Below are 14,547 nucleotides of genomic sequence, written 5' to 3'. Positions count from 1 at the left end.
TCACTTGATTATGCAGAAATAGCTTCACATTTTACCTCTTCATTGTGGCATTTTGATATCAAGTAAAGACATAACCTGGCGTCAGCTATGAGCAAATCAGAAAATAATTTACAAACATAGCACCACTGTAACCTAAAACTTTGAATCTTTTTTTTCTGATCATACGAGAGCTGATCATTGAAAACTATTGGCTCAGACTTTAATATCGCTTTCCTTTCTAAACTTTACACCTTGTGTTGTTTTCTGATCTCCATTGACCCTGTGTGTGTGCGTGTGTGTGTGTGTGTGTGTGTGTGTGTGTGAGACCCACCATGCAAATGGACAGGATCCTGCCTGCCCCACATTAAGTCTGTGGCCACAAAAACACGGCTGATAGCGGCCAGTCCCAGTGTGCGCTCCGGTTAAAGTGAACAGGGTAATGAATTTTAAACTGCTATAGTAACAGCTCTCAGACATGCGGTTTTAGTGTGTGAGTGGGTGGGCGTGTGTGTGTGTGCTGTTAGGATTTGCAGTTGTGTCCGTGTATCAGTATGAATGTAGGGGATATGTGCATAAATAGGGACTGGGGGCTGGGAGTCCGTCCTAGATGTGTGAGTTTATGTGCTGAGGATAAAGACCTAGCAAAGCGGCCTAGCTTAGCTGACAGGTGACAAGGGTTGTTTTCAATGGGGATTTTGTAATACCAACAGTGAGGAAAAAGGCCAGGGAACCAAGGGACCTCTGAAAAGAGAGAAAGAAGACTTTTCTTCTTGCAGTGAAGGAAGAGAGAAAGAGCGTAGAAGGGCTCCAGAGGACTTAGGGATCCTACTCATCACACTGCTCCACCGTCTAGCGCACTCATTTTTATTCAAAATGCAGAAATGCTAAATCATTCCAATCGGATTGATCCTTGTGTCAGTGCCTGTGTGGCATTCTCACTCTCTTCCCTCTGTCTTGTCTTCAACTTTGACATATCAGTCAAGCAAGGACAGAGCCGTTGATCCACAGGCAGACTGATGGTGAAGGAGTGGTTGTTTAAATTTTGTAAAGTTTGTAAAGTTGTGTGAATTAACCCGTTCCTTTCATGTTAAAACCTTGAAATTAAGTGGTCTTAAAATTAATTTTAATCTTCTCCAAACGGCTTGTTTCAGCTAAATCTACAGACGTTCAGTTTGATTGGATCAGGACTCTCAGAAGGCCAGTTCAGAGTAATGCAATCGTTTGTTATTTGCAATTCTTTGTTGTTTTTAGATGTATGTTTCCGATAATTATCCTGTGGCAAAACCCATGACCTGTGACTGAGACAAAGCTTACTGACACTAGACTGCAGATTTCTCTCCAGAATCCTTAGATTTGAGATTTCATCGCTCCCTGTACAGATTTGTCACACCTTGTGCCAGATGCAGCAAAGCAGCCCCAAAGCATGACTAAACTACCTCTATGTTTCACAGCCATATATTATGCATGACAATGTGGTTTTTAGTTTAATTAGTTGTGTTTCTGTGGTGCCTTGTGTTGTACTGGCTACCTGCCCAGGGTTTATGCAAGGAAAAGCAGGTGAAGTGGATGAATGGGCAAATATTTTAACTTCTAGATGTGTAAACGTGTAGGGTGGAGACAAACCTTGACAGGTTTAGCCGTAATTGTAGAGAAGGTGCTAAAAAAAAAGAGGTGTTAAATATACATACACACCACACTTTTCAAACTTTTTGGTAAAAGCTTTACAGCTAAATGCGAGCTAGCTAAACAACGCCCTTCAATCTGACAAAATACATTTGCTTTAGCTGCCAAGGTGCAATACTCTGCTTACGCAAAGGTTTCCTTATGTGTTTCAAAGATGACTAATGTCAGAATTAGTAAGGTGACTCAACACAGAAATGTGTAATTGCGAGCAAAAAGAAATACATTCTAAGGGTTAAGCGCCCCTGCTGTGACCCAGCCTGTCCAACAGAGAACATTTACCCCTACAAACACCCCGTTCACCCCTCCTCCACCTCCACATCCAGCCAGCCCAACACACCCACCACAGAGGTATAAATAAAAAGAACACCAGCTCAGCTCTCGTCCTCTCCGCAAATTTCCGACCAAGGCTGCATCATAAAATCATTCTGCGTCTGTGTGGTCCTCTGCGGAGGAGAAAGGACGATTTGGGCTGTGAGAGAGAAGCGCTCTAGTCAGTGTGTGGGAACCGTGGAGGCAGAAATCCCTGGCTGATCCTGGCCAAGGCACTTTGTTTTTCTGCCCTCTGCTCCCAACCCTTCCCTCCCTCTCTCCTTGTCCATCCATTTTTGGGTTTTCATTTTTATTCATTGGGTGATCAGTGTGGAGGGATGGGTGTCAAGTATGTGTGTGTGTGTGTGTGTGCGTGCATGTGCGTGCGTCTGTGTGTTTGTCTGTGTAGGAGGAAACGATGTGGATGTTGGTGCAGACCTTAGACCAGGTCTGGCAACAATAGCCACAGTGTTGTTTAGGTTGTTGCGTCCAGGACTCTTGGACATTCTTCCCATGTCAGTATAATCACTACTGGGAGGTAGCTCCATTACGGATTAACATATCATTAATAGTATCCATGACTTTTGTTCAAAGGCTACTTGTGTAATGTTGCCTTGTGGATGACGGCTAATCCGCTGAGCTGCAGCTGTAGGAAAGAAGAAGGGTAGGTCCCACCATCAGTCCTCTCCGTCACACACACACACACACACACACACACACACACACACACACACACATGCATAGACACATATCGATGTATCTCCCAGTCCCAGCCCACAGGGATCAGGCCTCTGAAAGACAGATACAATCAACAGTCAAACACAAAGTTTTCCCCCATTGCGAAGAAGAAACATCCATTCTGCACTTCCCAAGTGATCCCCTGAGTAAAGCCCCTCCACCCCCAGTTCTCTCTCCTCCCATCCATCCGAGTTGGCTGTCGTCCTCCCATTAAAGCCCTTACGCTCTCCTCGCAGCCCTCCTCTCAGATGGTGGGCCAGATTAGGAAGGGAACAATAACAGTTTTCAATGTAAAATGTGCATCTTGTTAGTCCTTTTCTCTCGTCTCCCGTCTCAGGATGGGAGGAGAGAAAGAGAAGAATAAGCCGTCATTCAGGAAAGTTATCTGTGGGTGTCTTCTCGCCACAAAAGTTGGCCGGTTGTGTTGTGGTTTTAATCCTCCTATTTCTTTCTGTGCTATTTAATTTGGCTTTCTTTTCTAAAATTGATATGTTTGTTGGAACAAACACGACAGCTCAGTAAATAGAAACTTTCACATGTTATTTATTTATGCATTACCAAACTGCTTTAAATAAAATGGGAAGAAAAACAAAAAAAAACATTGGTATTAAGAATAGGTAAGAATATTATTACAGATATGTAAAAACAAAAACAAACATATTGATTGAAGATGACTGAAAAGGGTCTTCTTCATTTATCTTTTTTTTTTTTTTTGCAAAATATGTTGTTAGTCCCTTCAACAACAAGATGTAATTGGATCATCTGACATTAAAGCAAGTATACTTTTTTGATAGACTATAATTTATAATAAAAATCAGCAACACCTGCCCGATTGCTAATCCTTAGTAAACCTCTAAGAAAAGGTTCAACAACAAGGAACTGATGTTCATTTAATTTATATACATTTTCTCGCAGATGAAGGTTGTAGGAAGAGAGTTCCTTGGTCTTCTCATCAGTTATCTTTATTTCCCATAATAAAAAATAAAAAACAAATCAGAAACACTAATTGGAATGCAAGGGCTAAAAATTTGACAGAACAATCCAAATATTGCTGTCAAGAAGACGGACGGCAGTTACAACTTTCTTTTGTTTTATCCACATACTGACAGTGGTAAGCTACTGTGATGTAGCCACAGCTGCCCTGGGGCAGTCAGACAGAGGCGATGCTGCCAATCATCAGTGTCACGGCGCCCTCTGACCACCTCCAGCAAGCAAGGTGGGTGAAGCTCCTCGAGTAATGTCTCTACCCACTTCACATTTCATAAAACATTTATTTTTACCCATCCTTATGTCCAAAATAGGCCAAGCTTTCTGTAAATATTACGTTTTGCAGTCTCAAAGCGATTTAGGTCTGAACTTTGACTAGGCCATTCTGACACATGAATGTGCTTGAGTCTGAGCTATTCTATTATAAACCGATTTATAGAAAATGAACTTCCACCCCTTTCTCATTTCTTTTTCAGCCTCAAAAAGTTTTTCTTCCAGAACCACCCTGCACATAGCTCCATACGCATATAAACTGTCCACTTTTAGATTATTGACTGAACAGATCTAAGGGAGATATTCAAAGCTTGAGATACTGTTTTACAATCTAACTCTGCTTCAAATTTCATGATGCTCTTTGCTCACTAATGTTCTGTTAAAAAAAACAACAACCTCTAAGTCATTCACAGAACATCTGGATTCATGCTCACATTAAATTACCATATAAAACTCATCAAGGTTTGTTGTTTTGTAAAAAATGTCAAATAAAAACCCATCTCTATGATTAGAGTTGTCACACATAACATACTCAGAATCTGAGAAAATTCTCCAAAAATATTGAAAAGTGTGTTGTATGCAGAGTAACAACCATAAAGTGGTTGGTCATAGTGGTCATTCTGTTTACTGTGTTAGGTTTTCACTGTTATTGAGTTTTAGAATCAATACTGCTCTCTGGTGGCTACAGAGCTCTTATCATCTTTGCAGCTCCTTCTTCACAAAACACTTTAATAAACAGTAAACCTGGACTCGCACAGCTGCCGTCACTCTCAGAACGTGCCTCTGTAATCACGGCCTGATTCCTGTTCTGTAAAATATAATATTTTCATACAGAACAAAAGTTTCAGCTTAAAAAATAGCTTTTATTGTAGAAGTTGGATTTCTCAGAAAAAAAAAAAAATAAAATACTAACTTTAATGTGACTACGTTTTTCCAATGGGAAACAATCTTTACTGTGTGATAGAGATTTTCATGCTGTTGTTTGCTTGTGCTATGCTCATCCCTCTAGAGTCTATAAATGTGAAGCTCTTGTTTACTTTGTGCTTTACTTTCTAAAATTGTTCAGAATGTCAGAAACTCTTAATCAGTATTTAATTCATTTAAATGTCCACAAGGTATAAATATGGCATGACAAAAAGCTTGTTTTGTCCTGGCCACTCTTTGAAACAGGGAAGAGAAAAGAAACATGCCAAATGTGGCTTCTTATTTATCTTCATATATTAGAAAATAGCTAATCAGATATTCACCATAGCTGACTTATATCAATGGGTAGAAAGAAATATTAAAATGATTTAAAAACAAAACATAATAAAGCTCACACTTAGAGAACTGCGGCAAAGTGTGGCATTCGGGCTGTATAATAACGTGGTAAAGTTGTCTAAAGTTGTGTTTTCTGTCTAAACCCTGGAGAGTTTTCTGTCTTCAGTGCTGCTTGGACATGGCGTCCAACTGTGAGGGTCGCAGTAAGGTCAGATATGTGACTCCATAAGCCACCAAGAAGAAGAAGAAATCTAAACTGCTGCAGTTGGTCAACCACACAATCAGCCTTTCAGCAGACAGTGTCGACTTGCATGGTCAGGCTCACTCATGTCTCTATTCTTCAGCATGTTTCTTCTGCAGAATTTCATGGTTCCTCCCTCTGGATACTTTGTTTCTTTGGTCACATTATAAACTTCACTCCTGATAACTGGTCAGCTGGATCTCTTTAAGTCTGGCGGCAGTCATTCAGTTGAAGACCGTGAGTCCAACTGGGTGCCGGTCTAACCTCTGCTTGATTTCCTTCTCTCCACTGGTTCCTCACATAGCGACCTCAGACGCTGACCTTAGGAGCCCCGGGGTCCACCCTCTCTGGCCCCCAGGAGCAACTAAATGCAGAGGAGTGTCCGTCACGTTGCCGGACATAAAGGCAGACACACTGTGCCCGATCCTTGTGAGTCCAGCCAAGCGCACAGGGAGCACATTAGAACCTCTGGGTTTTATTTGCTCTCTTTTTTTGCCCTGAAATGTGTTGATAGGGGCGTCAAGATTGTCAGGTGCTTCATCTGTGACCACTTGACCATATCACACACACACAGCCCCTGCCTTTCAGATTTATAAAATACGTCTTGCATTCTCCTAATTCACAATGTCAGATTTCATATCCTCCACATGCCACTGAAGCGTCACTTTGTAGCCGTTGTGAAACAGCCTGCTAGTAACTTAAATGTTTTCTTAAAGAAACTTTTGCACACCTTTACACTCTCATAAGCAGGGATAGAAGCTGAAAAGAAAGCAGTCCTCTCTTCTTGCTCATAGTACACGGATGTGTTTAGGTGAATGTCCTTTTCAAAGTCCGAGCATTTATTTTGTTATCAGTACATCAAAGTTTTGAGACAAGTTCATTTTAAGAGTTTTATCTTCTGTTTTGTATTTTGAAAACGGCTCTGTATTGGTTAGAGGAACAACAGCTCTTCTTTGTGCTCCCCCTCGGTGGCAAAGTTTCTCACCTCATTATAATCTAAACATTTCAGTAGTAGTTTACGAATTTCGTTGCGCTTACGTCAATATAGACCAATTCAGCTTCCACATTCGGTGAAGAAATGAGCAGATTCATTTGTTAGTTTTTTTTGTTTTTTTTTTGCGCCGCCTTGTTCTGTACAGTGTTTAAAGATGCAGAAATGACAATTGCATGTAAAAGCGACAGGTAAAGTGTGGCAAAACTGAATGCTTGTTTGATCACCTTTATTATCTTTGACATATTCTTCCGAATTTGAATAATTCACTGGCAATGTTTAACAACAAAAGTCTAAGACTACAAAGTATGCCACTCCACTGAGGGCGTCCTGTGAAATCACCCACTCTGATTTTGTGTTTGCCTCCACACACACGGGAACTGGTGGTTTGTGTGTGCGTATGTGTGTGTGTGTGTGTGTGTGTGAGTGTGTGTGTGCTGTTCTTTGTCTATCTACCATGCAAAATTACCAGATTTATCTCAAGCACCTTCAGATGTCACACTGTCTGTGCTCGTGACAAAAGTGCCCCTTGTTGTGGCCGTCCAGATAAGCAAACAACAGCCGCCTAAAATGCACACTCCTCTCTGCTTTGTCCCTCAAAGCACAAAGACCTTCACTTTCTCTTGGCAAATGATGCCTTAATTGTGCAACTTAACAAGCCGGTTTTTTCCCAATGAATAAAGAGTTTCATGCAATTTTTTTCTTCTTCTTGTGCTGTTATTTTTGTTTCTTTCATGCTGAGATCATACAGTTGCACGCTTGTTGGGTGGTTCCCATGCTGCTCTGTTGTTTAAGCCATGATGACTGAAAAACTTCACTCCCCAACGAAAGACAAAGAGACAGAAAGTTCAGGGCGTGACAGAGATGATGATCCCCAGTGGGGTGTTTTGTACAGTATTCATTATGCCGCTGTTTATTTTGGAAGTGTCTTTAACCCGTCTCCGCTCTCCCGCTTTTCAAACACTGCCCCTTTCACTGCCCTATTCATTTTTTGGCTCACATATCTTTGCTCTAAAAGGTGGTAAGTGATGAATAGAACATCTCCATGGATTTGCATAATCTGATGGCATTGCTGGTAAGCACAAAGGGGGTCGTGCCAAGTGCAGAAAGGTGAAGCCATCATCCATTAGCAGGGGGTACAACCAACAGTAAAACAGCCTTCTTCAGGAAACTAACTTCAAATATTTGGGTTTGAATCCCTTTTGCGGTCTTCCGTGTTGAAAACCTCTAATTTCTGCTCTAACATGAAATAACATTAAATTAACCTTTTATTTGAGACATTGCTCAGTGATTTGCTCCCAGACAATCAAAGGGCATTGATAAGTTTAGGTTTTTTTTCCCCTCCTGAACAGACTCCATTCATGTCCTCTTACAGTGGCCGTCATTCTTCAGACATGGCTGGTGCCAAGGCAGTAGGATGGCTGCCTCGCTCCGATGGGAAACTGTTGCTCATGTGCTGGGTTGGCTGCCAAGTTTTGGCATTATTGGTGCGGGAAGAGGTGGGGGGACGTAAGGGGGGGAGGGGGCTGTACAGAAAGGGGACCCTTTAAACCCTGTGAGATAGTACTATCTGCTGTGGGAATGATCTTCATCCCTTCTCCCCCTGCTCTCAGACCCTCTCTCTCTCTCTCTCTTTTTTTTTACACTGACTGTTTCTGTTACTGTCTGCCTCCCCAGGGCCCCCAGCTTTACCCTCCGTCCCCCTGTCTTTTCATGCTGTAGATCAGACAACCATCCTGAGGTGAGCTGGCTCTGCATCTTGTGCCACTGGGGCACTCTGATTACCAGCCAGTGCTGACTGTTGGCTCTCTCACAGCTTGTGTTACGTCTTTGGCCTCGCTCCCAACGAGAGACTGTAACCCGCAGCAGTGGGGCGTTTGCTGTTGAGAAGCTTAGGAAAGTCTGAATTCAGGGCTTGCGCAGATGCAAAAAGATCAAACAGCAGATTTTAGACACTTGCAGTTCAAACCCCACCATCCAGGGTACAAAGAGATGGTTTTTTTTTAACTTCTTATGCTATGACATCTTAAAATGACCAGATTCAAGAGGAAAACACACATCTGCTTGTCTGTCTTGAAGATTTACATTACAAATTATTTTTCATTCAGTCTAGTTTTCTTGTAGGAATTTAGGCATTATTCAAAACACAAAAGTGAAAGTAGAACCAAATGACATATTTACTTCATGGAATCATTGGAAATATTCTTGTTGTCATTACAGGCATCAAACCCTTCTCATTTTTGTTAAATGGCTTCTTTTTGCATGTTTCCACTCATAGTTTTGATGATTTATCTTTGGTGATGAGCTCCAGGTCTTTGGAAGGGGTTCATGCTGTCACCTTTAGCTCTCTGCACAGATTCAGTATTGGGTTCACGTTGGGACTCATATTGGTTGAACAGCTCAGCCTGAGTCCAATTCAGTCCACAGAAACATGTTGGTTTAATCAACATAATTACTTTAGACCTAAACCTGCTAGGTTTTTGAAAAATGTTGTACTCCCCAACGAAGTTGTATCAAGCAATTTACTTTACTTGAACTCGAGAAATGAAAATCATTTAATTTTCTCATGAATATATACTGTTTTACAGTCCAATGTTTTGTTCTTAGGCATTCTTGGCCGTTTTTACTGTGTTTTGGGTAATTATCCAGTTGGAAGACTGATGAGACTGAGAAAGTAACAGGTAAGTTACAGTGCAATATCTGAAAAGTTCATGGTAAAAATCTAACAAGTTCCAAGGCTTTGGATCAATTATCTACTACGTTCTGAGACATGGATCCTCTTTATCACATTTTCTGAAGTTTAAGGGAGCTAAATTTAGCGAAATTCAAAATGATATGATTAAAACACAATGTGAATCAATTTTTAAATTATTTGTCACTAAAATTCAAGATTGTGCATAAGGTAAAACAAAGAAAAATAAATCCCTCAGATCTCTCAATGTCCCAACTGTTTTTCTCGTTTTTTGTTGGCTGTAACAATAAAATCTTGTCTTGCTTCATTCAGTAAGTTTTCTCTTAAACTTGTTTGACTTCATTACCATCAGAGTTCATGTAGGAGATGTAAGTTTTTTCTTGTCATTCGCTGAGCTGATAAATATATTCCAAAAGATATTGTTGTTGATGTTCACCATTTGAGTTTAATGTGGAAGATAAACAGCCAAAGCTTTACCACTGTGCTCGTTTTACATGACAATAATGGCCCTGACTCTGTTTTTACTCCTGCTTATGTCATTATTATTCATGTGATGTGCTTCTGCTAGATTTCTCTCATGTGGCTGAACATGAGCCCCTTTCCTTATGTTTGGAGTCCAGATTTAAACCAATATTGTGTCTGTCGGGATCCTAGTATTCCCTCAAAGACTCGTTTTTTTTCCTCTCTCTCTTATCTCATTGTCACTTTTCCATCTGCGTTCACACTATCTTCCATGTCTTTCATTTGCTCTCTTGTTGCTCGTCTTTGTAGGTCAGAGACTGGTTAATGTGGGTTTTTCCAGCCACCCAGCCGATTAATGCGGCCTTATGCATCCTCCCTTACTCCTTCCTTTTCTACATCTAACAATTCACATAAACCAACATTCATGTGAGGACACCTGCAAATCTTTTTCATTTTTAAGCCTGAAACAGGAACAGTGAGAGGTCTGTGTGCTGGTTTTAACTTTGTCTCTGAAGGAAGGAGCATGGAAACTGTTTTCTGAAAAACTTTGATTTCATGGTCTTGATTATTGTTCTTCATAATCATTCAAGGATGAAGCTCGGGGACTTTGAGATTGTCCTCCATTCAGGTGCACCACAATGGGGCTCCTTGGTTTAGAAAACAAGATGGTGTGTCCCCTACTTCTTCGTTTCTCCCTTTCCTTTCCTCTTAAATAAATTAAAACTTGACCTATGAGTAAAGAAAGGAAGAAAGAAAGAACCCTGAAAGCTATTTATTAAGAGACTCTATTACGTATTGAAGCTACCAGTGCGTCAAAGACAAATTTCTTCTAATCTGAGTCGGGGGTTTTTTAAATTCAGCTTATGGGGCATAGTGACTGGTTTTAGTAGGACCAAGTCAAGAGAAGAATAGTGCTGTGCTCTTTTCAACTCAGATCACGCCTCAAATAATTCATTCAGTGCTTTTTCTCTAGCTTTTGTCTTTGACTGAACAATCGACCAATCTTTATACCTAAAACAGTACCGTTGACCATGTGCATTACAAAAATATTCCCTCTGAAATATTTCATGTTAGGTCACTTTACCGCAAAAAAGAAACCGCAACATATTTCCGAAGGTTTAAATTGATAAACTGTCTCAAAGTTGTGTTTAATTGCAAAGATGAAGGAAAGAAAACTTGTTTTACAAATAAAAACTAAAAATTGTGGCTTGTGGATCTGTATTTAATCACAATACTCTCATGATCCTTAAGAGAAATACTCCGATACCCTTACATGAAATCTGTTGCTTCCATGTTACCTTTAGAAACCATCAAATACATTAACAGAGTTCACTTGTGAAAAACTTAATCTAGGTATGAACGAGGGTATTCTTTGAAGACTTCAAAGTTTTATTGTAAAATAATGTGAATGAACAAACAGTATCATGAAGATCAAGGTATTCCTCGGAAGGCAGATCAGGGATAAAGTTGTGGAAAGGATTATGATTATATCACAAGAAATCTGTTTTGCTATGTTCAGTGTTTTTGTGTGGCAGCAAACAGACACAGAATATGACAGTTGACCCAACATACCTTTGGTGAAATGTAATAGTGGGAGCATCATGCTGTGCTAAATATGGTACAACACACAAAACACTTCAGACTGTGACAGAAGTTCACCTTCTTTCAGGGCAACAACACAAATGTATGTGTAAAAATAGCCTGGACCTGAATCCAACTAAAAATTGGTGGCAAGAGTTGAACATTGTTGTGCAAGGATGCTCTCCATTCAGCATGAATGGAGAATGATAATTTAAAAAAAAAAAAAGCATGTCTATATGTGCAAGGAGCCACATGACACTTTTCACATTTGTATTAGTATTAATTAAAAAAAAAAGATGTATTGATTTCTTTCCACTTCTCAATCTCTACTTTATGATGATCATCTACAATCTCAGCAAATCACATTAAGAAGTTCAATGGCTTTCAGTGTTTTGTTGTAGAAAATGTTACTGGGGCACAGAAGACCCGTCCTGAGGTACCTGATCCTGCGAACAAAACATTAATCTCTATCCAACTCTCCCATGCAGGTGCAAGACATTTGGGGCAGGATTAGCTGAAAGTTGTTAATGAAATTCTGCCTCGGGGCTCATACAAGTTGAACCCTCTTTATACCGTACCTTCGGCTCAGACGCAGGCACTTTTTGCTGCCCTTTACTGTTATTACACTGTAAAAACCGCGCAGTCAGACTAAATAATTGCCTAACTTGGAAAGAGGGCAGATGCTCTAACTCAGCCTGAAAATCAAAAGAATCTACTTAACCTTTAGTTCTGGTAATAAGCGGGTCAAAGCGCTGGTTCAGTGATAACAATTTGTAGGTTTGCAGACTTGATCTCACCTCTTTGCAATATAGGCTAAATGAAATATTATGAGGATTTTTCGCACGTAGAATCCAACCTCTAACACATAAAATAACAGACACAGATTTTAGGGAGAAATAGTGTATTTATTCATATTGTATTTACATGATCTAAAAAAAAACATAAGTTAAAATAGAGCTAATTTGTTTTACATGGCGTGCTGAGCGCTATGCAAACTGAACGTGTTTGCGTGCGTGTGACCTATAAAGTTGAAGTAATGGTGATCGAGTCCCTGCACCGGCGACAAGTATCCTCCGTGCTGCTGCGTGTGCGCAGAGAGCGGCACCGCAGGATAGGAAATGCCCTGACTGCGTCCGGAGCCGTGCCATGAGAAGTGTCCTGTTGGGCTCTGCTGGTACACTGAGTCCGAGGGACTGTGGCTCTGGTGCTCCGGGGAGGAGTGCAGGTGGCCAAGATAGTCGGGTGGGTCGGACATCGAACCCACGGAGCCGAATACGGGCTCGGTGACCGCGCGAGACTTGGACTGTAAAAAGGCGAGGATCCGCGCGTACTTGATGTCCTTGGTCTCAGCTCTGTCCTCCGTGGTCAGGTAGTGCACCAGGTTCTTCATGCATTCGTGGTATCCATAGTGGAAGTAGTTTGCGAATTCAGCCAGCAGCTCTCCTGGAGTAAAACAAAAAGTGTGTGTGTGTGTGGGGGGGGATAACCTTTAACATCCTGACAGATCTGCGTAAAGCTGAGCATAAGATGCTCTGGTGCTGCTGGATAAGAGCGATGCAAGAGGTTCACCCACCTTTTTCTCTGCCACGGGGAAAATCCGCGGAGTGCAGAGCTCGCAGGTACTGAACAGTCATCTCCAAGATTTCAGCTTTTTCCAGTTTTCCAGAGTTCTACAAGAAATACATATTAAGATTTGTAAAATAAATCTAATTTTAAATTTTGTCTCCCTCCAACTTTTCTCTTTACAAATTTCAAGAAATAAAATATTAACTAATCCTACGTTCATAAAATACCTGCTTAGCCAGCGCCATTGGTACGGTTTTTCCCAGTTCATTTAGGCAACGGTTAATGCGGTCCCGCCTTCTTTTCTCAATAACTTTGTGGGAAATTGGAGTTCTCTGTAAAAAAAATGAAATAAATTTAAAAATACAGAAAAACAAAATTAGCATACACTCGAAACATTTCAAATAATCAGTAGAATAAACTCTACCATAAAAAAATAAGGTTGAAAACTTTTAAAGTATAATCCGGGCCGTGCGCTTTGGCGCGCAGAAGCGGGCACTTTACAGAAAAATCATTTTATTATATTGGGTATGTTAGGAATATATCACGTACACACATCCATTTGGAAGGCAGTTTTTAATATATATAGTTGAAACGTTTAAAATATTTTATCTACACAATTAGTGCGCCAAAGTTTACCCAGAACGCTCGCACCAAGTTGGTTCACCTCATAACTTTGATGGAGATAATACCGCCTCAAACAGCGACTCTACTTCATATACAGCGCATGTTTTCTTTTTTTCTTAGGATAAAACATCCAGAACACGAGTCATAAATAGTTCAAGTATCATGTTAGTCCCCAAAATGTGGAGCGCACAAGAAGCGCGTACCTTCCTGTCCTTCATCTTTGATGCCATGGACGAATATCAGAGGAAAAGTCCAAAAAATGAGTTCAGCGTTAAATTTGAGAGGTGTGAAAGTCTGCTGGCAGATGAAACAGACTGAATTTTCAGAGGAAGCCGTCCCCTTATAAAGGGACCATCCTGGGGGACTCCGGCATTCACGGCGTAAATTATTCCATGGGATTAAAGAGCTATGCGTTCGGGTAAATGTGTGCGTTTAGGATCAGTTAAAGAAATACAATAAAAAAAATCTGAAACAGGCAGGGGGGTTAACCTGTTTTGTTAACCCACGTGGCTCTTCAAAGGACACGTGATTATGTTTGGAATATTATTTGCATAGCAACAACCCAGGCGGGAAATAAGAACCGGGATCGGCCTGATCCGGTGGGGCGCACTGTGCGCACTCAAAACAAAGCGGCGAGCAAAAGAAAAAGAGGGGAGGGGAAAAAAAATAAAAAAACTTTCTGTTCCAACTCGCGTTTCTCACACGATCGCCTGTTTACAAATCCCAGCAAGCGATCTTAACTCCCATCCAAGCCCCGGTCAGAGTTTTAAGGCCTGTCCAGTACCATTAGAGTAATTAAGTAAGCCTTTAATAGGCTGTTCCGCCGAGTTCAGGGGAGATCTTTTGGAGACGGAGTCCCCCCCGTTTGTTCCCGCCGGTTCTCACACGACTTGCTGACACGTCCATCTTTTATGAGAGATGTCAAGCTTTTTGTTTACGCCTCTTTATTTTTCGCAGGACTCCTCGGCAGGTGTGTGATTAGCGCTGGCACACGAGCGTCGTCTGCGTCGAGGCCCGGCGTCTCCAGCAGCCTCTGGCACACGAGGGTTACCCACCACTGGAGACTCTTTGGAGAGGCTCAATTTGTATCCTATTATCCTATAAGAAAATGTCTATTCAGAGGAATGAATAGTTTCATTGGCCTAAATTTTAATAATGCAG

General features: G+C 41.0%; 1 protein-coding gene across 1 annotated transcript; it reads right to left on the bottom strand.

Annotated features, from left to right (window-relative positions):
* Positions 1-10,996: 10,996 nt before the first annotated feature.
* helt (helt bHLH transcription factor) lies at positions 10,997-13,959 on the bottom strand. The gene is made up of 4 exons (XM_016671375.1): positions 13,590-13,959; positions 12,990-13,094; positions 12,770-12,866; positions 10,997-12,639 (listed from the first exon to the last, which is right to left on the bottom strand). Exons 1-4 carry the CDS (start codon positions 13,614-13,616, stop codon positions 12,164-12,166), a joined length of 705 nt encoding a protein of 234 aa, XP_016526861.1. The 5' UTR covers positions 13,617-13,959; the 3' UTR covers positions 10,997-12,163.
* Positions 13,960-14,547: the final 588 nt, after the last annotated feature.

Source organism: Poecilia formosa, unplaced genomic scaffold (genome assembly GCF_000485575.1).
Source record: "Poecilia formosa unplaced genomic scaffold, Poecilia_formosa-5.1.2 Scaffold44, whole genome shotgun sequence".
Taxonomy (NCBI): domain Eukaryota; kingdom Metazoa; phylum Chordata; class Actinopteri; order Cyprinodontiformes; family Poeciliidae; genus Poecilia; species Poecilia formosa.
Note: the sequence above shows the minus strand (reverse complement) of the source record. Positions and strands in the feature narration are given on the sequence as shown.

What these genes read in the sequence shown, in the direction of transcription:
- helt (XM_016671375.1), bottom strand. Translation starts at nt 13,616, where the DNA reads ATGGCATCAAAGATGAAGGACAGGAAG. An exon ending in CAATGGCGCTGGCTAAGCAG is followed by an intron (nt 12,867 to 12,989) that starts GTATTTTATGAA and finishes TATTTCTTGTAG; the next exon opens with AACTCTGGAAAACTGGAAAA. An exon ending in TCCCCGTGGCAGAGAAAAAG is followed by an intron (nt 12,640 to 12,769) that starts GTGGGTGAACCT and finishes GTTTTACTCCAG; the next exon opens with GAGAGCTGCTGGCTGAATTC.